This window comes from Bos indicus x Bos taurus, chromosome 20, assembly GCF_003369695.1.
Source record: "Bos indicus x Bos taurus breed Angus x Brahman F1 hybrid chromosome 20, Bos_hybrid_MaternalHap_v2.0, whole genome shotgun sequence".
NCBI lineage: Eukaryota > Metazoa > Chordata > Mammalia > Artiodactyla > Bovidae > Bos > Bos indicus x Bos taurus.
This window is the reverse complement of record NC_040095.1, coordinates 53,404,240-53,431,804: the sequence shown is the minus strand read 5'-3', so window position 1 is coordinate 53,431,804 and position 27,565 is coordinate 53,404,240. Positions and strand designations below refer to the sequence as shown.

General features: G+C 36.5%; 1 protein-coding gene across 7 annotated transcripts in view; it reads right to left on the bottom strand.

Annotated features, from left to right (window-relative positions):
* Window positions 1-27,565, bottom strand: part of CDH18 (cadherin 18) — a 1,278,678-nt gene that overhangs the window by 244,591 nt on the left and 1,006,522 nt on the right. For all 7 annotated transcript variants that reach the window (XM_027520189.1, XM_027520190.1, XM_027520194.1 and 4 more), the window contains one exon: window positions 25,819-25,938. In XM_027520189.1, coding sequence (XP_027375990.1) covers window positions 25,819-25,938 — 120 coding nt within the window. The remainder of the gene's footprint in view (window positions 1-25,818; window positions 25,939-27,565) is intronic.

Below are 27,565 nucleotides of genomic sequence, written 5' to 3'. Positions count from 1 at the left end.
AACATAATTGACTCTTCTCTACAGAACTCCCAGAATAAGTGAGACCCTCTCCTTTTCAACAATTGCCAAGTAGAACACGCTAGAACACTAGCAGGACATTCCCTTTGTCCTGAAATACTGCATGAGTTCTATCCCACCAGATAACCTTTGTTTTTCTAATATATAAATATTTCAGTGTTCAGGGATTTTATTTAACAGGTTAATTCAACCTCTATTCAGTACAGATATATGTATGCATGGGCATATTCACTGATTATACACGTATCTTCAATTTCTTAACACACTCTTGTTTTGTATTGGACTGTATATTCTCACTGATGTTGTCTTACTCAAAATAAATCTGTGGGTCTGTGAAAGACTAAATGACATTTCCAAATTATACTGCCAAAAAATAAGTAAAATCAGGAGCCAGACCTTAGTTTGCTGACTCCAGGTCTTTCCACTAAGGAGCACACTCCATATCCTGGAGATATACCATATATATTTATTGAAATATAGTTGATTTACAATGTTGTGTTAATTTCTGCTATGTAGAACATCGACTCAGTTATACATATACATTCTTTTCTATTTGTTTCCATTCCAGGATATTTAATGTAGTTCCCTGGTCTATACAGCAGGACCGTGTTCATATATTCTGTATGTAATGGCTTGCATCTGTGAACCTGAAAGTCCCAGTCCATTTCTCCCCTACCTTCCCCCACCTTGGTAATCACAAGTCTGATCTCTATGTCAGTGAATCTACCTCTATTTTGTAGATAGGTTAATTTGCCCCATATTGTAGATTCCATGTTTAAGTGATATCATATGGTATTTGTCTTTCTCTTTCTGACTTACTTCACTTAGTATGATGATCTTTAATTGCATCTATGTTGCTGCAATGGTATTATTTCTTTCTTTCTTTCTTTCTTTTTTTAAATAGGTGAATAGTATCTGTTGCTGGAGAAGGAAATAGCAACTCACTCCAGTATTCTTGCCTGGATAATTCCATGGACACAGGAGCCTGGTGGTCACAGAGAGTCAGACATGAATGAGTGACTACACAGTAGCAATCCATTGTATATATGCACCACGTCTTCCTTATCCATTCACCTGTTGAGGGACAATCATGTTGTTTCCACATCTTGGCTACTGTGAGTAGTGCTGCTATGAACATATGAGTTGCACGCACTTTTTGTATTAATTGTGTTCTAGATACATGCCCAGGAGTTGGACTGATGAATTATATGTTAATTCTATTTTAGGATTTCTGAGGAACTCTCATACTGTTTTCCATAGTGGCTACACCAACTTCCAGTGTAGGAAGATTTCCTTTTCTGCACATCCTCTCCAGCACCTGTGGTTATATTTGTAGACCGTTTAGTGATTCTGACTCGTGTTAGGTGGTACACTATGGCAGTTTTTATTTGCACTTCTCTAATAATTAGCAGTACTGAACATTTTTTCATGTGTCTATTGCCCATCTGTATATCTTCTTTGGAGAAAAGTCTAGGTCTTCTACCCATTTCTCAATTGAGTTGTTTGTGTTTTGTTGTTAAGTTGTATGAGTTGTTTATATATTTTGGAAATTAAGCACTTTTTACTTATATCATTTTCAAATATTTTCTCCCATTTTGTAGGCTGCTTTTTTTTTTTTTTCCTTGCTTTATAATGGTTTCCTTTGCTATGCAAAAGCTGGTAAATTTGATTAGGTCCTATTGGTTTAATTTTTTATTCTATATCTATTGCCTTGGCAGACAGACCTAAAAAAAAAATTGGTATAATTTATGTCAGAGTATCCTTTGTCTATGATTTCTTCTAGGAGTTTTATAGTGTCTTCTTTTATATTTAAGTCTTTAAGCCATTTTGAGTTTATTTTTGTGTATGTTGTGGGGCTGTACTCTAACTATAATCTAACTTCATTGAATTTGCATGGGCTGTCCAACTTTCCCAGCACAACTTTCTGAAGAAACCATTTTTTCCCCCTTGTATATTCCTGCCTTCTTTGTGGAAGATTAATTGACCAAAGGTTTGTGGGTTTATTTCTTGATTCTACATTCTGTTGTATTAATGTCTATTTCTGTGTCATTACCATGCTGTTTTGATCACTCTAGGTTTGCAGTGTTTTCTAAGTCTTGGAGGGCTATGCCTCCTGCTTTGTTCTTTTTGTTCAGGATTGTTTTGGCAATTCTGGGTCTTTTATGTTTCCATCTGTATTTTAGAATTACTGGTACTAGTTCTGTGGAAAATGTCATGGGCAATTTTATAGGGATTACATTAAAACTATAGATTGCTTTGGATAGTATTGCCATCTAAACAACATTATTTCAATCTGAGAGCATGAAATATCATTTTATTTCTTTTAATCATCTTTAATGTCCCTTATTGATGTTTTATGGTTCTCAGCATATAAGTCTTTCACCTTCTTACTCAGGTTTATTTCTTTTTTTAATTTTTTTTAAATTTTATTTTATTTTTAAACTTTACAATATTGTATTAGTTTTGCCAAATATCAAAATGAATCCGCCACAGGTATACATGTGTTCCCCATCCTGAACCCTCCTCCCTCCTCCCTCCCCATACCTTCCCTCTGGGTCGTCCCAGTGCACCAGCCCCAAGCATCCAGTATCGTGCATCGAACCTGGACTGGCGACTCGTTTCATACATGAGTTTATTTCTAAGTATTTTAATTTTTGGTGCAATTTAAAAAATTTGTTTATAGTCTTTTTCTGCTATTTCATGGTTAGTATAAAGAAATTCACTGATTTCTTTATATTAATCTCATATCCTATCTTTCTGAATTCATTTATCAGTTCTAGTACTTTCTGTGTGGAATCCCTAGGGTTTCTATATAGAGTATCATGTCATCTGCATATAGTGACAATTTTACTTCTGCCCTTCCAATTGGAAACACTTTCTCTTGTCTGACTGCTGTGGCTACTTCTTCCCTCTTCTTCAGTCTTTTTTTTTAATTTAAATTTATTTATTTTAATTGGAGGCTAATTACTTTACAATATTGTATTGGTTTTGCCATACATCAACATGAATCCACCATGGGTGTACACGTGTTCCCAGTCCTGAACTTCCCTCCCACCTCCCTCCCCATACCATCCCTCTGGTTCATCCCAGTGCACCAGCCCCAAGCATCCTGTATCCTGTATCAAACCTGGACTGGTGATCCATTTCTTATATGATATTATACATGTTTCAATGCCATTCTCCCAAATCATCCCACCCTCTCCCTCTCCCACAGAATCCAAAATACTGTTCTATACATCTATGTCTCAATTGTTTCTTCAGTCTTTTGGAAGAGTTTGAGAGGGATTAGCAAAATTTATTCTTTATATTTTGTATGAAGATAAGTTTTTAGACCAAAAACATTTTGCATGTTAAATCTGTTCTAGCTATTGATTGATGTACTCTTACAACATTTTTTCCTGGCGATATCCCTGTCCTATTTACCTCTGGAAAAAAGAGATTTATGTTTTTTTCCTAAAGCAATCATTAAATTATGCCCCATCAAAATTACTTAGCTTCTGAGTGTATAATACTGCATAATTTATCCTATGGATGGGAGTTACAAATAAACTCCACTTGCTTGCTTAGAACATCTGTGCTGCAGTTGCATGGAGAAAACAACACCAGTGCTATTCAATAGCACATACATAAAAAATTGGAAAGTTGTATCAAAGGTAAGAAACATTTTAAAGAGATGAGAAAATTAAATTTAAAGCAACAGATATTTGTTTCCTTTTTATGGTAAAACACATAACACAAGGTGGCAAAAGACATGTTCTAGACACAATGTCGTTTGCTAGGAGGTGTGAATAAACAAAAGCAAGATAGGTATGTTTCTTTCAAGAATAATATAGTGTATCCATATATAGAATATAAAATATAAATAATAGCTACATTCATCAAAATGGATATATAAATGATAACTGCAAGCAAATATTAGGAGTTATCCAGGATATTGGGAATGTATTTCCTCTCATCTCTAAAGTAATCATGTAAGGTAATCATTGGTTTGTTCATTTTAAAGATGATGAAACAGAGGCTCAGAGAGAATAAATTACTTTTCTGAAGCCACAGCCATTAACTCTTTCCACTGTGTCATGCTACTTTTCATATACAAATGTAGTTATTGAAAGTCATGATTTGATTGCAGTAGCCCACAAATAGTATATTGGAATAGTTCAAAGAGAAAGAGATGACAAAAGAAATTAAAAACTTTAGCTTTCGTGTATCAGTAAGTTATTCTTATTGAGTATTGGATTCTTCTGCCCTACTCACCAATGCTTTCTCTTTGTCATCCACTGAGAATGACCATTTTTAATATCCCCAAAGAGAATACATTATAAATATGAGTACTAAAAGATGTTGAGGCAACATAAAGATTGAGAATGGCAGCTACAGATAAAAAGCTATAGACTTAAGCAGCAATCTTACTCCTGGGCATATACCTAGAGAAAAACCATAATTCAAAAAGATAACATGTACCTCAGTGTTCATAGCAGCCCTATTTAGAGTAGCCAGGACATGGAAGCAACCTAAATGTCCACTGACAAAGAAATGGACAAAGAAGTGATAGATATATACAATGCAGTGTTACTTATCAATCGAAGGGGGGAAAATGGGTCATTTGCAGATGTGAGTGAATCTAGAGCGTGTCATACAAAGTGAAGTAAATCATAAAGACAAAAACAAACATCATATATTAATTCATGAATGTGAAATCTAGAAAAATGGTATAGATGATCTTATCTGCAAAGCAAAAATAGAGACACAGAGGTAGGGAACAAATATATTGATAATGAGGGTGAAAGGAGGGTGATGGGAGGAAATGGGAGATCGGGATTTACACATACAGTACTGATGAAAAGTCAAAGTTAAAGTCGCTCAGTCATGTCTGACTCTTTGTGACCCCAAGGTCTACACAGTCCTTGGAATTCTCCAGGCCAGAATATTGGAGTGGGTAGCCTTTTCCTTCTCTGGGGATCTTCCCAACCCAGGGATCAAACGAGGTCTCCTGCATTGCAGGTGGATTCTTGACCAGCTGGGCCACAAGAGAAGCCCAAGAATCCTGGATTGATACTATGTATAAAAGAGATAACTAATGAAAACATACTCTGTAATACAGGGAACTTTACTAAATGCACTCTGGTGACTTGAATGCGAAGGAAATCCCAAAGGGAGAGGATATATGTATATGAATGGCTGATATATTTTACTGTACAGTAGAAACTAAGACAATATTGTAAAGCAACTATACTCCAGTACATATTAATTTTAAAAAAGAAGTATTGAGTAGAGAACAATTAATTTTGAAAATCAAATAGGTTTCCATGAGTCATTACACTTGCATGGCTCTTAAATAAACTCTGATAAGCCCAAAGCATTAATATTATTGATTTTATTTACATATGGTTATCAAGTGCCTTAAACAAAGAATTATTCCTTTGGGTCAATCACCCCTAGAAACCAGCTACATCTAGCAGTCAATCAAGCATACAGCTGGAGAGAGCAGTTCACCAATGTTTGGCAGGACTGAAGGGATGTGAACAACAGTGAACCATCTTGACAGGCATACTACTGTTCCTGGATTTGTTTTCAAGTGGTGCTATCAGAGGAACTGAGCATTTTGAGTGTGTAGAGTCTATGTCAGTAAAACCATAAGTAAAACTACAAATGCTCAGCTAGCAGAGGAAATGCCACCTATAATGCATCATAAACATTTATTCACACAATGACTATATGAATAAATGCTTCAAGAATGTGAAACAAATTTCAGTTGTTGATGATAACTGTGTCTAATGCTGACACACACACATATAATATTTTTACTAATTATGTCATAATTGCTAATATGTATAATATTATCAGTAGATAGATAGTAGAGAGCTTTTCAAAGCTGTTTATGCTTTGATTTGCTTTTATTTTAGTTTGCATATAGTTTCTTCACAGAGAAGGATTGGGACCACAAAGCCCTCATCTCTTAACACCAAACTTACTTCTGTTTTGGATGAATGTTTCACAAACTAGGGACGACAGTCTCTGATGAGTCTTTTGCAAACGTGGGTGTGCCCACAGGAAAGCTTGTCCGTCAGTACTTTTTGGTGGATTCGCAGAGCTGCCCATATATTCGTGTACCTGATCCTTCCCAAGGGGAAGGGCTTTTATTATTTTCTCCCACGAAAAGTGCATGGGTTTTGTTGAGATCATCAGATCAGATCAGATCAGTTAACTCAGTCATGTCCGACTCTTTGTGACCCCATGAATCACAGCACGCCAGGCCTCCCTGTCCATCACCAACTCCCGGAGTTCACTCAGACTCACATCCATTGAGTCAGTGATGCCATCCAGCCATCTCATCTTCTGTCGTCCCCTTCTTCTCCTGCCTGCAATCTCTCCCAGCATCAGAGTCTTTTCCAATGAGTCAACTCTTGGCATGAGGTGGCCAAAGTACTGGAGTTTCAGCTTTAGCATTATTCCTTCCAAAGAAATCCCAGGGCTGATCTCCTTCAGAATGGACTGGTTGGATCTCCTTGCAGTCCAAGGGACTCTCAAGAGTCTTTTCCAACACCACATTTCAAAAGCATCAATTCTTTGGCGCTCAGCCTTCTTCACAGTCCAACTCTCACAACCATACACGACCACAGGAAAAACCATAGCCTTGACTAGACGGACCTTTGTTGGCAAAGTAGTCTCTGCTTTTGAATATGCTATCTAGGTTGGTCATAAATTTCCTTCCAAGGAGTAAGCGTCTTTTAATTTCATGGCTGCAGTCACCATCTGCAGTGATTTTGGAGCCCAGAAAAATAAAGTCTGACACTGTTTCCACTGTTTCCCCATCTATTTCCCATGAAGTGGTGGGACCGGATGCCATGATCTTCGTTTTCTGAATGTTGAGCTTTAAGCCAACTTTTTCACTCTCCTCTTTCATTTTCATCAAGAGGTTTTTGAGTTCCTCTTCACTTTCTGCCATAAGGGTGGTGTCATCTGCATATCTGAGGTTATTGATGTTTCTCCCGGCAATCTTGATTCCAGCTTGTGTTTCTTCCAGTCCAGTGTTTCCCATGATGTACTCTGCATATAAGTTAAATAAACAGGGTGACAATATACAGCCTTGACATACTCCTTTTCCTATTTGGAACCAGTCTGTTGTTCCATGTCCAGTTCTAACTGTTGCTTCCTGACCTGCATACAAATTTCTCAAGAGGCAGATCAGGTGGTCTGGTATTCCCATCTCTTGAAGAATTTTCCACAGTTTTTTGTGATCCACACAGTCAAAGGCTTTGGCATAGTCAATAAAGCAGAAATAGATGTTTTTTCTGGAATTCTCTTGCTTTTTCCATGATCCAGCAGATGTTCGCAATTTGATCTCTGTTTCCTCTGCCTTTTCTAAAACCAGCTTGAACATCAGGAAGTTCACGGTTCACGTATTGCTGAAGCCTGGCTTGGAGAATTTTGAGCATTACTTTACTAGCGTGTGAGATGAGTGCACTCGTGCAGTAGTTTGAGCATTCTTTGCATTGCCTTTCTTTGGGATTGGAATGAAAACTGACCTTTTCCAGTCCTGTGGCCACTGCTGAGTTTTCCAAATTTGCTGGCATATTGAGTGCAGCACTTTCACAGCATCATCTTTCAGGATTTGGAATAGCTCAACTGGAATTATATTACCTCCACTAGCTTTGTTCGTAGTGATGCTTTCTAAGGCCCACTTGACTTCACATTCCAGGATGTCTGGCTCTAGGTCAGTGATCATACCATCGTGATTATCTGGGTCGTGAAGATCTTTTTTGTACAGTTCTTCTGTGTATTCTTGCCATCTCTTCTTAATATCTTCTGCTTCTGTTAGGTCCATATCATTTATGTCCTTTATCGAGCTCATCTTTGCATGAAGTGTTCCTTTGGTATCTTTAATTGTCTTGAAGAGATCCCTGCTGCTGCTGCTAAGTTGCTTCAGTGGTGTCTGACTCTGTGCGACCTGTGAGATGGCAGCCAAGCAGGCTCCCTTGTCCCCGGGATTCTCCAGCAAGAACACTGGAATGGGTTGCCATTTCCTTCTCTAATGCATGAAAGTGGAAAGTGAAAGTGAAGTCGCTCAGTCATGTCCAACTCTGAGCGACCCATAGACTGCAGCCTACCAGGCTCCTCTGCCCATGGGATTTTCCAGGCAAGAGTACTGGAGTGGGGTGCCATTGCCTTCTCCGGAAGAGATCCCTAGTATTTCCCATTCTGTTGTTTTCCTCTGTTTCTTTGCATTGATCGCTGAAGAAGGCTTTCTTATCTCTTCTTGCTATTCTTTGGAATTCTGCATTCAGATGTTTATATCTTTCCTTTTCTCCTTTGCTTTTTGCTTCTCTTCTTTTCACAGCTATTTGTAAGGCCTCCCCAGAGATCATAGCAGTTTCTTTATAATTCTCATTCTGTGAAACTCTTTAGTTAACACCAGATTAAGAGAAAAATTTACAAAATCCTTTTTAAATAAAAGCATATGAAATTTTACTGACTGAAGTGGAGCAATCCAGTGAGGGGAAAATGAAAAAAGTGAAGAACGAAACAAGCAAGGATCAAGAAATACAAAGAGGACAAATAATGATTGTAGTGAGTAAATTATTGTAAATAAAAATAACTGGTAGTAGATACAGAGAAGGATGATAAATATTGCTAAGATAATAAAAGGTCTAAGTCATGCATATTTGGTGAAATATTTCATTAACAAAATGGGAAATGCATATGTTTTAAAAGATGGCTAACACATGTCTCTGTGAGAGAAGGACAGTGTCTTCTCTTAGAAATTTTCTGTCTTCTGTTTTCTTCTCTTTTGTGTGTGTGTGTGTGTGTGTGTGTGTGTGTGTGTCTTGGACTGCAAGGAGATTTAACCAGTCCATACTAAGGGAAATCAGTACTGAATATTCAATGGAAGGACTGATGCTGAAGCTGAAACTCCAATACTTTGGCCACCTGATCCGAACAACTGACTCAATGGAAAAGACACTGATGCTGGGCAAGTTTGAAGGCGGGAGGAGAAGGGGACGACAGAGGATGAGATGGCTAGATAGCATCACAGAGTTGCTGGGCAGGAGTTTGAGCAAGCTTCGGGAGTTGGTGATGGACAAGGAAGCCTGGCGTGTTGCAGTCCATGGGGTCACAAGGACTCAGACAGGACTGAGTGACTGACCTGACTGATCGTGGTCTGCGTGCACTCTGTTGTGTTCAACTCTTTGTGACTCCATGAACTGTAGCCCACCAGGCTGCTCTGTCCATTCAATTTCCCAGGCAAGAATACTGGAGTGGGTAGCCATTCCCTTCATCAGTGAATGTTTCCAACCCAGGATCAACCTGCATCTTCTCTTAGAAGAAAACAATCCATACTGTATTGTTACTTTGAGAAGGGGTAGACCTCCTTGTAGGTGTCAGATGAACAAAAGTGTAAAAAAAAAAAAAGAAAAAAAGATCTGTATTTATCTGCATAATTAAAAAAAATCTCATTTCTGTGGAACATTCAAAGGTATTGAGAAGATAGAAACAAATAAACAACAACAACAGAAAAAACGGCTCAAAGAGTGAGGGAGATGCGGCTCCTTTGAAATAAAATTGCAGTTGAAATTTCTAGTGAGACAGATTAATGAAGAATTTGGAATATTTATTTTTCTGTTTCAAGTTGATTTCTTTTTACATGAGTCATAATTACCTCCCACACTTCCTCAACCTTCAAAAAATTCTAGTTCCTCCAGGATCCTATGTCCGCAGATTTTGGGTAATGAAGAAGTGGTGATTTTGTTCTCCAGTAGAAGTAGACTGAAGACAGTAGCCCTAAGAACTAAAATTGGAGTTAGGACCTAGAAATCAGAGAAGAGGCTTCTTCCCTGCTTCTATTTGAAACTTCAGAAGAATACCGGGGACAGCAGTTTTCTTCCCACTCTGCAGGGAATGGCAGCTTTAGCCATTTATCTCACATTTAAAAGACAGGCTTATTGAAAAAGGTTGGAAGAAGTAGGCACATAAGATCAAAGGAAAAGAAAATGAGAGAAAGGAAAAAAAAAAAAACAGAAAAAAAATGAATATTAAAGACCATAATTTAATTATTCTTTTCTGATCCAGAGGTTCAACCTGTCTAAATTCAATAAGTGAAAGAGAAGAACATTTTGGAAAAATAAAATAATTATGTTAAATTATGGTAATAACATACAATGAGAGTTACATAGAAACTCGGGTTATTTTGGAAAGCATACTTCATGAATCATATTTCTATAAATACAGTGTTGTCATGTACTTGTTACACGACACGCGAATCATTTGTGCATTTTTGTGCATAGTTGCTCAGCATTGTCTGACTCTTTGCAACCTCCCGGACTGTAGCCAGCCAGTTTCCTCTGTCCATAGGATTTTCCCAGCAAGTATACCAAAGCAGTTGCCATATCCTCCTCCCCGGGATCTTCCTGATCCAGGGATCGAACCTGTGTATCCTTCAGTTCCTGCATTGGCAGGTGGATTCTTTACCACTGAGACACCTGGGAATCCTGCTAGAATCATTATGGAAGACATAAAGATGAGTAATGGAAATTATCAAGGAGTTTCAATTTTAGGAATTCATTTTTCAACTATATACATGTAAAACATGTTTTCATTTCTCAGGAATAATTTTCTCTGTTATTTTGCAACTCACTAATGATTTTTTTTTATGGTGATGCCCTCAAATACTTGGTCTTCTAACAGCAGTTACAATAGTTTTCTAACAGCAGCTACTTATTCATTCCTGAGATACAATCTCATTCCTGAGATTCCTTTGAAAAGGATCATAAACTAGAAGGTTACCTGACTGACAGGAATAGAAAAAAATAATAATAAAAAGGTGTTTATAGAAGACCAAAGATGGAGCATATGTTAGGAAATATAATAAAAATAATAATAATTACAAAAATTAAATTTGTAATTTTTTTACATATTACATGATGCTCAGTCATGTCCAACTCTTTGTGACCCCATGGATTATACAGCCCATGGAGTTTTCCAGGCCAGAATACTGGAGTGGGTATCCTTTCCCTTCTCCAGGAGGATCTTCCTAACCCAGGGATTGAACCCAGGACTCCCACATTGCAGGCGGATTCTTTACCAGCTGAGCCACAAAGAAAGCCCAAGAATAGTGGAGTGGGTAGCCTATGCTCTCTCCAGTGGATTTCCCTAACCCAGGAATCGAACTGGGGTCTCCTGCATTGTAGACAGATTCTTTACCAACTGAACTATCAGGGAAGCCCAATAATTACCACAAAAATCAAATTTCTAATAAAAATAGATCATTTTTCTACCAAATTTTTATAAACTTAATTTATAGTTAAAGTTAGATATTTCCTCAGTAAAGATATTAGAAACATATTTCCAAGAATAAGGCACTATGTGGGATCTGGTTTGGAGAGCAACAAAAACATGGTCATGTCCACACATTAAAAGAGCTGTTATGATATCATTTATGTGTAAAATTTAAAAACATGGAATTTGTAAAAGACAGAGAGTAAAGCGGTGGTCACCAGGGGATGGGGGAGTGGAGGGGATAAGAGTGATCATCTTTAAGAGTACAAATTTATACCAAGTAGTAAATAAATAAGCCCTGGAGAATGCAAGGCACAGGATACTGAATATAGATACCATAGCACCATATTTATGTAATGTGACAAATATCACTGTATTACAATCATATTATAATAGGTAAATGTATCTAAGTGACACAATGTATATCTTTAACTTACACAGTTTTACATCTCGAATTTATTAGATTTATAAAAAGGGAGCTCTCAAAGTAGAGGAAAAGTAATACGTGAGCAGAAGTTATATTTTTCATCTTTTATGAGATCTACAAAGAGGGAGTGTAAAGATCAAAGAAGTTAGTTCTGACTAAAGAGTACAGGGAACCAACCAGAATTGGAGGAGTCTGCCTTGGAAGGATTAGCCTGAAGGGAATAATAGTCTAACTCGAAAAAAATGCACAAATCGTACTTGGCTGAAATACAGAGGTTGATGGGAGATAGATACATAGACAGACAGAAGACAGAAATAATATTATCCTAAGGCAGTCTAGATTTCATTTTAAATATCTAAGATATTTGATTAGGGGAAAATCTTAAGGGAGTCAATGGAATGGTAGTATATTTCTGGGGAATAAATAGCCTCTTATAATAAATATAAATATATGGATGAAAATTGAATTGCTTGGTGATTGTTCTCCACAAATGATGCTTATTTAGGTTCACAGTCTAAACAAAACAACTGGAATACTTTCTGTCAACCATCTATTCAATGTTCAAAACTTAATTAGCATGGAGCTAATAGGACTCGAGATACCAATATATTAATTTCTGACCTTTTCTGCAACAGTCACTATTGAGAATCAGCATACACAGAGTGAAGTACAAAAGAAGATAAACCTGTGTGATTTTTTTTTTAAACAGGAAGAAATGGTATAAAACATGCTTTAATTAACCAACACGGATTCCTATCATTTCCTATTATTTACATTTGATAGTCAATGAGATTATTTTCCCCCTTCCTGGTAATAGCTGGTAAATTTTGTTACAAGAAGTTAATAATTGTGAAAAAGCATATTCAATTCATTTCTTTGCCTGCTTGTTTAGCTTTATTTAAGTTTAATTTACATACCATGAAATTTACTTAAGTGTTCAATTTAAGCCAGTTCAATTATATAGATCGATCTAAGGCTACAACAAACAGTTCAGCTGACTAACACAGAACACTAATCTATGACTTTTTTCAAGAGAACTATACACAAAGCAATTCATCTGAACAGATGTTATTAATTTTATTCATGTCAATAGGATATGATGATATCATTGCTACTGAGAAGGAGAGTTATCAGACCTGTCTCTGAGAAACCTGTATGCAGGTCAGGAAGCAACAGTTAGAACTGGAACAATAGACTGGTTCCAAATGGGAAAAGGAGTCCATCAAGGCTGTATATTGTCACCTTGCTTATTTAACTTATGTGCATAGTACATCATGAGAAATGCTGGGCTAGAAGAAGCACAAGCTGGAATCAAGATTGCTGGGAGAAACATCAATAACCTCAGATATGCAGATGACTCCACCCTTATGGCAGAAAGTGAAGAAGAACTAAAGAGCCTCTTGATGAAAGTGAAAGAGGAGAGTAAAAAAGTTGGCTTAAAGCTCAACATTCAGAAAACTAAGATCATGGCATCTGGTCCCATCACTTCATGGCAAATAGATGGGAAAACAGTGGAAACAGTGGCTGACTGTATTTTTCTTGGCTCCAAAATCACTGCAAATGGTGATTTGCAGCCATGAAATTAAAAGACACTTACTCCTTGGAAGGAGTGTAGTTTGTGTACATATGTGTACACATATTTACGTATTTGATCTTGTGTAAATATGTGTAGTTTACACAGCATATTAAAAAGCAGAGACATTACTTTGTCAACAAAGGTCCATCTAGTCAAGGCTATGGTTTTTCCAGTGGTCATGTATAGACATGAGAATTGGACTATAAAGTTGAGCACTGAAGAATTGATACTTTTGAACTGTGATCTTGGAGAAGACTCTTGAGAGTCCCTTGGACTGCAAGGAGATCCAACCAGTCCATCCTAAAGGAGATCAGTCCTGGGTGTCCATTGGTAGGACTGATGTTGAAGCTGAAACTCCAATACTTTGGCCACCTGATGCAAACAACTGACTTATTGGAAAAGACCCTGATGCTGGGAAAGACTGAGGGCAGGAGGAGAAGGGGATGACAGAAGATGAGATGGTTGGATGGCATCACCGAATCAATGGATATGGGTTTGGGTGGACTCCAGGAGTTGGTGATGGACAGGGAGGCCTGGTGTGCTGCGGTTTATGGGGTCACAAAATGTCGGACATGACTGAGCAACTGAACTAAACTGAACTGATAGTTCAGTTTTTTTTTTTTTTTTTAACAGGAAGATCTTGCAACTTCAAGATGATAGTAATTTTGTTTTTCAAATATGCATTCCCAATGGAGTATAAAAGAAAACTACCTTTGGTTTCATTCTCTGATCTCATAAATATCAACAATTAGTATAACTTTTGATATTAAGTCAGCATGACAAATTTCCTTTTCCAGTTTAGCACTGGTTCTCAAACTGTAAAATGGCTACTCATATACAGAGAACAATATGCTTTCTGTGGATCATGGATTTTGGATTGAGAGGAATAAAAGTCTTCTTGGGGAACCTGCTCTACACCTCCCTGGGCAGTGCATTGTGCTGTCAAGCTGATTTATCATCCTGCAAAGCACATTTCATGATGATCAACTACCAGAATTGTATGGGCCTATACATAAAAATAACCTAACCAGAGTGACTACCCTGCCAACCTATTACTCAGCAATCTTTTGCGTGTGATTTTCACCTTGTGTACTTGTTGCATGATCACAAAATAACTACTGTACTGCCAATGATTAGCTATGTGCTTAAATCTAGAAGATGGAAAGGCTGAAAGAGGAACCCCTGGCACATGTATAGAGATATCAAAACCTTCCTAGTACCTCCTTGTGGTCTTTTCTTTTTGTCTCACTGACTAGAACTGGGTCACAGAAGCTGAAGGCAGGCTGGGAAATGTAACTTTTTAACTGAGTTATGTCACTATACTGAGAAAATCAGGATTCTGATAGGATCAGCAAAATAAGAAATTAATATTGAGTGGACAACCACTTGTGTCTACCATAGTGCATTAACTCTTTCCTAAATGCTTTATAAATGGCCTGCATGTTTTGTTAAATACCATAGAGTCTGCTGAAATTCAGGCAATATTTAGAATTCTTCCCTATAGAAGACAAATAGGACAATATTTCTTTCAGTAATTTGATAATATGGCACAGTTTTGAATGAGTATATTATATTTTTCTCTAAGAGTAGCATATTATCTAGCATTGGGATTACCAAATAATATTTTGGGGCATTATGTACTCAGTCATAGCAAAATGATTTGAAAATATATCTAGAATAATTTGTACATGCTTATTATCATTATTTGACTTAGGGATGTTACAAAGGAAAAAAAATTGATAAAACATATTATACTGCAGAATAGTCTATGTTCTGTAGATATTGTGAAGCATAACTTAAATATTTCAACTTCTTAGTTATTAATAAATATAGAATATTTCATTGGGAAAAAACCATATTCAAGTAGGTTTCTTATAGAATTATGAAAAATGGGGCTTCCATGTGGCACTAGTGGTAAAGAATCTGCCTGTGAATGCAGGAGAAGTAAGTGATACGGTTGGATCCTTGAGTAGGGAAGAGCCCCTGGAGGAGGGCATGGCAACCTATTTCAATATTCTATCCTGGAGAATCCCACATACATAGAAGCCTGGCAGCCTACAGTCCATAGGGTCACAAAGAGGCAGATGAGACTGAAGCAACCTAGTCCATGCACACAGAATATTTAAGAGGCTTTACCTCTTTTGTCCAAGCATACATAATACCTTCCTACAAACATTTTATTTGTTAATTTGTGAAATGAGATAAATTTGAAGTTAAATATTGAGGCTGAATAGGATGAAAATTGTTGATGTAATTATATCATACAGACTGAAGAATGTTATAAATCTTGTTTTCAGTTACATCCTAGGAAAATTATTGAGGCCCTCCACTAAGTGCTTTTTTTTAAATAGCTGATTGATTTCTGATATAAGAAGTTAAGAAAAGGTCATTTTTGAGAATTAAAGTTATTGTTGGTTAAGACCTATGTGTTAGTGATAATTATTTCACAGAACGTGTGACACTTTGCCTCATCTAGAGACACTATTCTGTGTTGGGACAGTCATATCTAAAGTTAAAAGACTAGTTACTTTGTCTAACTTATTCCTCTTTAAATTGTTGTTCGGTCGCCCAGTCATGAACGACTCTTCATGACCTCATGGACTGCAGCACACTAGGCTTCCCCATCCCTCACAATCTCCTGGAGTTGCCCAAGTTCCTGTCCATTGCATCAGTGATTTCATCTAACCATCTCAACCTCTGTCGTCTCCTTCTCCTTCTGCCTTCCATCTTTCCCAGCATTATTATCTTTTTCAGTGAGTCAGCTCTTCACAGTAGGTGGCCAGAGTATTGGAGATTCAGCTTCACCATCAGTCCTTCTAATGAATATTCAGGGTTGATTTCCTTTAAGATTGACTGGTTTGATCTTCTTGCTGTCCAAAGGAATCTCAAGAGTCTTCTCCAGCACCACAATTGGAAAGCATCAATTCTTCAGCACTCTGCCTTCTTTATGGTCCATCTCTCACAACCGTGCATGACTACTGACAAGACCATGGCCTTGACTATACAGACCTTTGTTGGTAGAGTGATGTCTTTGTTTTTAACACACTGTCTAGGTTTGTCATAGCCTTCCTGCCAAGAAACACTCATTTTCTAATTTCAAGGCTGCAGTCACCATCTGCAGTGATTTTAGGGCCCAAGAAGAGGAAATGTGTCACTGTTTACACCATTTCCCATTCTATTTGCCATGAAGTAATGGGACCAGATGCCATGATCTTACTTAAAAAAAAAAAAAATTAGTTTTAAGTTGGCTTTTTCACTCTCCTCCTTCACCCTCATCAAGAGGTTCTTTAGTTTCTCTCTACTTTCTGGCATTAGAGTGGTATCATCTGCATATCTGAGGTTGTTGATATTTTTCCTGGCAATTTTGATTCCAACTTATAACTCATCCAGCCTGGTATTTCACATTATGTGCTCTGTGTATAAGTTAAATAAACAGGGTGACAATAAACAGGCATGTCCTTTCTCAATCCTGAACCACTTAGTTGTTCCATACATGGTTCTAACTGTTGCTTCTTGACTGGCATACTGGTTTCTCGGAAGACAGGTAAGATAATCTGGTACTCCCATCTCTGTAAGAGTTTTCCACAGTTTGTTATGACCCACACACAGTCAAAGGCTTTAGCATAGTTAATTAAACAGAGGTAGATTTTTTTTTTTTGAATTCCCTTGTTTTCTCTGTGATCCACCAAAAGTTGGCAATTTGATCTTTGATTCCTCCGCCTTTTCTAAACCCAGCTTGAACATCTGAAAGTTCTTGGTTCACGTAATGCTGAAACCTAGCATACAGGATTTTGAGCATAACCTACTAGCACGGGAGATGAATGCAACTGTCTGATGGTTTGAATATTTTTAATAATGCCCTTCTTGGGAATTGAGATGAAGATTGACCTTTTCCAGTCCTGTGGCCACTGCTGGGTCTTCCAAATTTGCTGTCATATTGAGTGCAGCACTTTGATAGTATCATCTTTTAAGAATTTGAATGGCGCTGCTGGAATCCCATCACCTCCACAGGCTTTTTTGGCAGCAGTTCTTCCTAAAGGCCCACCTGACTTCACACTTCAGAATGTCTAGCTCTGGGTAACTAACCACACAATCCTGATTATTCGGGTCATTAAGATCTTTTTTGTGCTTATTCTTTCCATCTTTTGTGTGCTCTTTCCATCTCATCTTGAGCCTTTCTGCTACTATTAGGTCTTTACCATTTCTGTCCTTTACTGTGCATATCTTTGGATGAAACTTTCCTTGGATATTTCCAATTTTCTTGAAAAGATTTCTTTCCCCTTCTGAGAAGTCTTTCCCCTTCTGTTGTTTTCCTCTAATTCTTTGCATAGCTAAATGGCTAGCTTTAAATTACCATTCCACATTTTCTAAAAGTATATTTCTTCTATTAATAATATTCATATAAATAATTTTCCTTGAAATTTTGGAAAGAAATTTAAAGACATAAAATTTAATAGTAGAACACTCTTTTAGTGGAACACTTTTACAATTTTGTATAGTTATTTGGAGTAAAAAATATTCCATATGAAATCATTTTTTTTCCTGTTTCAGATAAGACTCAAATTCATTACAGTGAGCTTTGTAGTAATTTTGGAAATTCTCCCCAATATTTAAGGGAGAAAAATGAGAGAACTTTACTGAGTAATGATGCTTTTCCAGTGTCTGGATTAACTGAGAGCATTGCATTACTTTCCTAGCTGGAACAGGTATTATCATTACCGGTACATAGATACAAGTAAATGGGAGCATAAAATTTATGTAGACTGATCAATTTACTATGACACTAAGTACATCCTAGGATTTGACCAGGAAGTATTTCCAAGCAATTTGGGAATAAACTTTGATATTTTGGAAAACAAATAAATATGTGTTACTTCTCTATATAAACTAAACTATAAGATAACTTTTTTTTTTTTTTCAGAGGAAGGCCAGTTACATCTTTATTTTTTTTTTTTTTCATCTTTATTTTTTCATGTCTTTTTTTTTTAGCACACTGCACAGCATGTGGGATCTCAGTTACCTGACCAGGGATCGAACCTGCATTCCCTGCACTGGAACCACAGAGTCTTAACTACTGTAAAGCCAGGATGTCCCTCTTACTTTATTAAATTTACAATAATGCCTTTTAAAAATAAATAATGATATTATGTGTGCCTTCAGAACCAATAGCCATCACTAGGTGTAGTAGTGCATTTTACTTGATGTCAACTGCTTTGTTCCCTGTGGAATGGATGTCATTAATTCAGAAAGGTTTGACTGACAAGAGATTTGAAACCCAATGTCCGTCCTTTTTTAACATCATGTCACAGAAATGTTCAAGTACAAAAATGAGCTAGAAGTGTTGAAAAAATCTAGTATGCTCTATGTATATAACTAAAAGGTAGTCTTTCTAGTCTTTCTACTGTATGTACCTAAAAAATTAGAAGTAGCATTTATCAACAGCAATATTTAAAGTAACTATATTTTCTAATTAAATATTCATTATAACAAGAAAAATTCATAAATGTTGTATGAAAATTATTCACAATTTAAAGTATAGCTGATCTATATACTATAATGCATAAATGTCCAATAGTCTTTATTTTAGTTGTGTGGCGAAAAACCACTGTAAGTACCATTTATGCAGACTCCATCATTGACAATCACTGATTTATGGTTCATGTTAATAGTCAGAAGAGCTGGTAGTCATCATTGCTAGCACTGTAAGCAACTGTGGTAAAACTTAAATTGGATTTTGTAAACTACATATCCCTGTTTTCCTGATATCATATTTTAATCCAGGTTTTCATGTTTCCTAAATTGACCATAAGGAAGATTCAACACATTTCTCTGTAAACAGGCACAGACATAATTTAATATATATGAACCAGCTTTTAAAAAAGCGAGAAATAATTCATAAGTTATTGACAATGAAACAGCTAGTAGAAAAAATCAAGTGGCTACTAATACTACGATTATTTAGAGATGTGCATTCTCAATTAAAAACCTCATACCTGCCCTTTGTGAATCCTTCATTCTAAGACCCTGGAAAGAGACATGATAGATTCTTGGTTTTGTCTTTGACCTAAGTCAAGGGAACTAATCTTTTGTAGTAACTCAATTATTAAGCTTCCACTACAACCATCTGACATAAATTTGATACTTTGTAAAGATGTGAAGAATCTTTGAACATATTGATTTATTTTTAATGTAGTTGGCACTATATTAATTTGAATAGGAATGATATTTGAGTTGTGTCATTAAACAAGTCATAGTCACAGACCAGGAGCTGACTGTGGCATAGACCATGAACTCCTTATTGCCAAATTCAGACTTAAATTGAAAAAAGTCGGCAAAACCACTGGACCATTCAGGTATGACCTAAATCAAATCTCTTACAATTATACAGTGGAAGCAAAAAATAGATTCAAGGGATTAGATATGATAGAGTGCATGAAAAACTGTGGAAGGAGGTTCCTGACACTGTAAAAGAGGCAGAGATCAAGATCATCTCCAAGGAAAAGAAATGCAAAAAGGCAAAACAGTTGTCTGAGGAGGTCTTGCAAATAGATGTGAATAGAAGAGAAATGAAAGGCAAATGAGAAAAGGAAAGATATACCCATATGAATGCAGAGTTCTAAAGAATAGCAAGGAGTGATAAAGACTTCCTCAGTGATCAATGCAAAGAAACAGAGGAAAACAATAGAATTGGAAAGTCTAGATAGCTATAAAGAAAATGAGAGATACCAAGGGAACATTTCATGCAAAGATGGGCACAATAAACGACAGAAAAGGTATGGACCTAACAGAAGCAGAAGATATTAAGAGGTGGCAAGAATACACAGAAGAACTATACAAAAAAAAAAAAAAAAATCTTCATGACTCAGATAATCACGATGGTGTGATCACTCACCTAGAGCCAGACATCCTGGAATGTGAAGTCAAGTGGGCCTTAGGAGGCATCACTACGAACAAAGCTAGTGAAGGTGATGGAATTCAAGTTGAGCTTTTTCAAATCCTAAAAGATGAGGCTGTGAAAGTGCTGCACTCAATATGCCAACAAATTTGGAAAACTCAGCAGTGGCCACAGGACTGAAAAAGGGCAGTTTTCATTCCAATCCCAAAGAAAGACAATGCCAAAGAATGTTCAAATGACCACATGATGGCATTCATCTCACGCACTAGTAAAGTAATGCTCAAGCCAGGCTTCAACAGTATGTGAACTGTGAACTTCCAGATATTCAGGCTGGAATTAGAAAAGGCAGAGGAACCAGAGGTCAAATTGCCAACATCCATTGGATCATCGTAAAAGCAAGAGAGTTCCAGAAAACCATCTATTTCTGCTTTATTGACTATGCTGAAGTCTTTGTGTGGATCGCAAAAAACTGTTAAAATTCTTAAAGAGATGGGAATACTAGACCACCTGACCTGCCTCCTGAGAAATCTGTATACAGGTCAGGAAGCAACAGTTAGAACCGAACATGGAACAACAGTCTGGTTCCAAATAGGAAAAGGAGTACGTCAAGGCTCTGTATTGTCACCCTGCTTATTTAACTTATATGCAGAGTACATCATGAGAAACACTAGGCTAGATGAAGCACAAGCTGGAATCAAGAATGCTGGGAGAAATATTAATAATTTCAGATATGCAGATAACACAACCCTTAGGGCAGAACGTGAAGAAGTGCTAAAGAGCCTCTTGATGAAAATGAAAGAGGAGAGTGAAAAAGTTGGCTTAAAGCTCAACATTCAGAAAACTAAGATCACGGCATCTGGTCGCATCACTTCATGCCAAGTAGACTGGGAAATGGTGGAAACAGTGACAGACTTTATTTTTTGGGGGCGCTCCAAAATTACTGCAGATGGTAACTGCAGCCTGGAAGAAAAGTTATAACCAATCTAGACTGCATATTAAAAGGCAGAGACATTACTTTGCCAACAAAGCTCCATCTAGTCAAAGCTATGGTTTTTCCAGTAGTCATGTGTGGATGTGAGAGTTGGACTATAAAGAATGTTGAGCACTGAAGAATTGATGCCTTTGAACTGTGGTGTTGGAGAAGACTCTTGAGAGTCCCTTGGACTGCAAGGAGATGCAAACAGTCCATCCTAAAAGAAATCAGTTCTGAATATTCATTGGAAGGACTGATGCTGAAGCTGAAACTCCAATACTCTGGGAACCTGATGTGAACAACTGACTCATTTGAAAAGAAGCTGTTTCTGGGAACAATTGAAGGCAGAAGGAGAAGGAGACAACAGAGAACGAGATGGTTGGATGGCATCACTGACTCAATGGACGTGAATTTCAGCAAACTTCGGGAGTTGGTGATGGACAGGGAGGCCTGGCGTGCCACAGTCCATGGGGCTGCAAAAAGTTGGATACAGCTGAGCGACTGAACTGAACTGAACTGAATAAACAAGCATTAGCCAAAATTTCTCTTTACTTTAGTTCTCTGAGCACTTAATATGGCTTTCTTACTCAGCTGCCTTCTTCATAATACTCAGTTTAGGGTTAGGAGTTTTCATAAGCATTAAAACAGTTCTTCATATAATAACTCTAAAAGTTTTCTTTGCTGAATTAAATGAAAATGTTTAAGTAGAATGCTTCCCTTGTAGTTCAGTCAGTAAAGAATCTGCCTGCAATGCAGGAGACCTGGGTTCGGTTCCTGGGTTGGGAAGATCCCCTGGAGAAGGAAATGGCAACCTACTCTAGTATTCTTGCCTGGAGAATCCCATAGACAAAGGAGCCTGGCAAGCCATATTCCACGGGGTTGCAAGAGTCTGACATGACTTAATGACTATACCACCACCACCACCCTCATAAATGGGGCTTCTCTGGTAGCTCGTCAATAAAGAATCCTCCTGGAATGCAGGAGACATGGGTTCAATATCTGGATTGGGAAGATACCTTGGAGAAGGAAATGGCTACCCACTCCAGCATTGTTGCCTGGGAAATCTCATGGACAGAGGAGCCTAGCAGGGAGCCTAACAGGAGCCTAACAGTCCATGGGGTGGCAAAGAGTCAGACTTGACTTAGCAATGAAAAAACAACAACATCTTCATAAAGCCTACATTAACACAATTTCTACATATATGTGGCTAGAAATATTATATGTTTTTTACAATTCATTGTCATTTTTGTTAATTTTTCAGTTTTCTGATCTTTCAAACAGTAGTTAATATTAAATCAATCATTAAGAAGTATTCTCCTGTTGTTGTTCCATATTAAGCAAGCAATATGAAATAACAAAAACAAAACTTATTTGAAGCAATAAATTATTCACAGGATTTATGTTTCATCATGTTGATTAACGAGATTCAGTAGAAAACAATGCATACCTTATTAAACAAATTATCTATAGTATACTAATTCAAGAGCCACGAATCTTAACCATAAGCACTCACAGCTCTATTTGAATACAAAAGTTCAGCTGCATTATAATTAGTCTTCGTTGAAAGGACTAACTAGAAATGTCATAGTATAAGATGAAGGGAAAGTTGCTCAGTCGTGTCCAACTCTTTGTAACCCCATGGACTACATAGCCCAAGGAATTCTCCAGGCCAGAATACCGGTATAGGTAAGCCTTTCCCTTCTCCAGGAAATCTTCCCAACCCAGGGATCGAACTCAGGTCTCCTGCATTGCAGGCAGATTTCTTAGCAGCTGAGTCACCAGGGAAGCCAATATACCTTTTAACACAATGGAAATAAGGCAATCCAAAGTTCTGATCTTAACCATAAGCACTCACAACTCTATTTGAATACAAAAGTTCAGCTGCATTATAATTATTCTTCTTTGAATGGACTAACTGAAAATGTTATAGTCATGCTAAATGAGAGGATAGAATTAAAGTATTACTATTAAACTGTACATTTTAAAGTAACTACTCATCCAATTTTCTTATATAATATCTCATTTATAACAACTGATTCTTTACTTTTAAGGATGTTTGTATGTGTTTTATTCCAGTTATTTAAGGAACAATTTCCACCAAATTCATTAGTTCTAAGGATGTTTAATTGCATTATAATAGATCTCTTAAGCTTAAATTACCAAAAACATCTTAGCTTTGAAGAGAACACTGAGCATTTTGTTTTATAATCCCTCTTAGCACTTTGTGAAGACAACCAGTCCAAGAGATTTGCATATTTAAACAATCTTGATAGCAGAAGACATATGCATAGACTTCCCTGATGTTTCAGCCAATACAATATTGAAATTAAAACATATCAATATGGAGGCATACATTTCATTCAATAAATATTTTTTTTTAAATAAAAGAGCAAAAATTATAAGAGCAAGGATCATTTCAATAGAGCAGAACCTTAATAGCAGCCTATTTATATCTCAGATAATCATTTTTGTTTCCTGAAGGACTTAATTAATCCATAATAAATATGTACAAACAAATGCAACTTTTATTTGAATTCTGTGTTTGATATATTTGCTTCACTAAAAAACAAGCAACAGAAGAGTTCAACACTGGTCAGCTTTTATCCACATTGGCCTGCTTTCTTTGTCCAAAGTAAACATGCACACACCACACACACACACACACCCATATACATATCTGCATATACTCACACCAACACAGGCAGACATTCAGACAGATATTCAGATGTATACAAGCACACAGAATTATTATTTGGTTTTAAAGAAGTTCAAGTGTGTGGTAAGTTTTGAAATCCATATAAGATGTCTATAGTCTAGAAATACTCTATTAAGTAAATATAACATGTATATATAAATAAACATTCGGCTCTCTAAAAGGACAGTTAATGGAATAAACTGTATGTGTGCACATGTATGCATGCATACATGTGTGTTTGTGTGTGTGTAAGCCTCAGACAAGGTAACTGGAACATAGTCTCCTTGATTCCTTCCTCCAGGATGATGCATATTTAAAGTGAGAAATACACATCTTTTATATATAAAACAATCATGGTTACTGGGAAATTACCACAAAATGAGAAACACTATTGTCAAATAATGAGTTGGCTTAAAAATGTTTATCACTACATGTCAATCATATTACAATACAGGCATGCATTAAGTCAGCATGCTGTACCCTTTTAATTACACAGCGTTTACACTTCAAATATATCTCAGTAAAAAATATTTTCTATCAATTCTGAAGTATCCTATCAGAACAAAATAAATATATGTATATAATTTTGTCCCAGAATTTTGATTACTAGGCTGATAAACATATTTACTTCTAAATATTTAGTAGTACCTTGGTACTATTAACATAAGAGCTTGCATGCTCACTCTAGGTCACATTATATTATTTATTTTTATTATATCCCAATTTTTATTTATCTCATTTATTTTATAATTATAATGCATATAATATGTGGGTATATACACAGGTATATATGTGCAATTCTTCATTTACATATCTGTATCTTTATACCTTCTTCACTGTTTTCTTCTTAAGTTATGGGAATTTAAAGGGTTAAGACAGGGTGTCTGAGGTCTCCTCCTGCCCAGTGTACTTTGTGTTGGAGCACACCAGGGAAAGAAAGAAGGCGCCTTCCTGCAAACGTGACAATGACAATCCTCCTAGCAGTCTAATGGCATTAACCATTGTAGTAAGCTTGTCCATAGCATCTCTTCAGTTAATGTACCTCACTGTCTGAGACAATGGTTAATAAACTGTAATGTGCACTTATTGAGCAGTGTTCCCTGAAAAATGTGTTGTATGCTATGTAACTGTATGATGATAAGGAGATATTTATGATCAAATATTACCCCTGCATTAGTTATCTGGCGATGACCTTTACTTAAAGATCCCACATGTTAACTAGATTCAGAATGGATCTCACATTACCAGAAAGGATCCAGGAAGTTGTTGGAGCATCTTAGACCTCTCTCTGGTCCATCCTGATTATGTATATTCTTGAAGCTGATTATTAAACTTGAACCATTTCATACTGAACATTTGGCTACTTTTAAAAATGGGTTTATATTTATCTTTAGCCAAATTTCTATTCACAAACTCTTTACTGATAAGACCATGAGTTTTTGTGGTTTATAGATTATGCTGCTAGAACATAGCCCTACACTGAATTATTGAGTATCCTTCATTACTATTTTGGCATCACATAATATAGTATGATATGACTATTTTGGCTACAAAAAAAAAAAAAAAAACAGAAGAAATAGAGCAGAATTCATATAATTTTTTAACAAATGCTTATATGTCTTTGGCTTTATTCTCAGTTAATTTCATTTACATAACACACTACTTTAAGACTGAAGTGTTATGTAATCTCTGTTTTAAACAGCATTTATCTAAATGTCACAGAAAGATTCAAAAATGAAAAGTTTTTACTGGTATGGATATAAATGATGGATAATCAGGTATTAAGGAGGACAGTTAATTTATCTTCAATTATTTAATCACACTGTCCTGGAGAAACTGAGGGAATTTTTAAAGTTCTAAAATAACAATGTCTAATGTAGAAGAGCACACAGACATGAAGATACTGCTTTCTTTTTTTGTAGCATGCATCTGTACATCAATTATTCATAAAAGTACTAACCTGTTTTAGGGTCTACGGAGAAGTAGGGCTGTCCCTGGAGAATACTGTAAACCACTCGAGCACTGTTTCCATAGGTAGGGTCATCTGCATCAGTGGCTGTCACCTGTAGAACAGAGGTACCTGTGCATTCAGGAAAACAAATGATTAAGCACATGATTAATTTGTACCCAGAAATAAAAGGTTTATGCTGAAACATCTGTGGAAAGTAATAATTTCCTATATTTCTTAAATCATCCTTCAAACATGGTACTCGGTTTCTTCTGTGCAACCAATTATCCTAAATGAGAGCCCAAGATGGAGCATTGGGTTTCAGTTATTTTAATGTGATTCTTCATGTGATGATACCATTATGAAGGGTCTGTTTTAACCTTCATGTAATCCTAGTGGGTTGGGTCAATTCTCAAGAATCAAATTGGTGTTAACTGGCAGGGGAGGGGAATAAAATCAAAAGTATTTTGAGGGTGTACAGTTGAGTCTTGAACAATGTGGGGTTACTGACAATTTTTAAATTTTAATAATTCAGTCAATGATTTAGGTCCATGGGGAACACATGTATACCTGTGGCAGATTCATTTTGATATTTGGCAAAACTAATACAATTATGTAAAGTTTAAAAATAAAATTTAAAAAAAATAAAATAAAACCTGGGGAAAAAAAAAAAGAATCTAACATCTGCTTAACTACAAAGTTTTACTTTTGTGTTGAAGTTCAGACACGACTTTAAGCAAAACTAGTTCTGTAGCTTCAAAAGATCCTAGAAATAGATCCTCTGAAAATATAGATCTAGTTAATACAGAATGCCAAGTTCATCTCACAATCCTTATTAGCAGATCATATATGTACAGTTGGCCCTCCAAATATATGACTACTCATATATATGACTAACCCTAACAGGAGAAGAAGGGGGTGAGAGGATGAGATGGTTGGATGGCATCACTGACTCAATGGACATGAGTCTGAGCAAATTCCAGGAGACAGTGAAGGACAGGGAGGCCTGGAGTGCTTCAGTCCATGGAGTTTCAAAGAGTGGGACATGACTGAGAGACCGAACAACAATATTTGGTTCCACATCCATGAATGTAACCAAATGCTGATCACGTTCTATCTTCTGATCTGCAGTGGTTGAATTTCCAGATATAGGACCATGGATATGGATATTGAGGGCCAACTAAAGGACCTGAGCATCTACGGGTATCCATGGCGGTGCTTCAGATACTGAGGGATAACTGTATATGTAGACTTTTAGTAAAATGCCATGATTTTGGCCTCTAAATAGAATTTTTACATTGAGATGCTAAGTAAAAATATAACTAGTAATTATGCACACTCAGAAGAAAAGGACTGTTATATACCTAAAAGAAACTCTTAATTGTGGATAATAAAACATAATAATAGTGACACCAAATTCTGGTGAGAACTTAGGCCACTCACACACAGCTGGTGGAAATGTAAATTTAGCAAATTCTTAAATAAACATACATGTACCATGTAGCAGCAGCAAATTGTACTCTTGGGCATTTATGCTTAAGTCATGAAAATGTATGTTCACATAAAACCCTGTTTTACAAATATTCATGTATGTTCACATAAAAATCTGTTTTACAAATATTCAGAGATATTATTTCTAGTAGCACCAGACTAGAAACAGCTCAAATACCCTTCAATGGGAAAATGACTAAACAAACTATGGTACAATATTATTGAGGAATACTACTCAGCAATAAAAATGAAAAGAATCTTAACATAA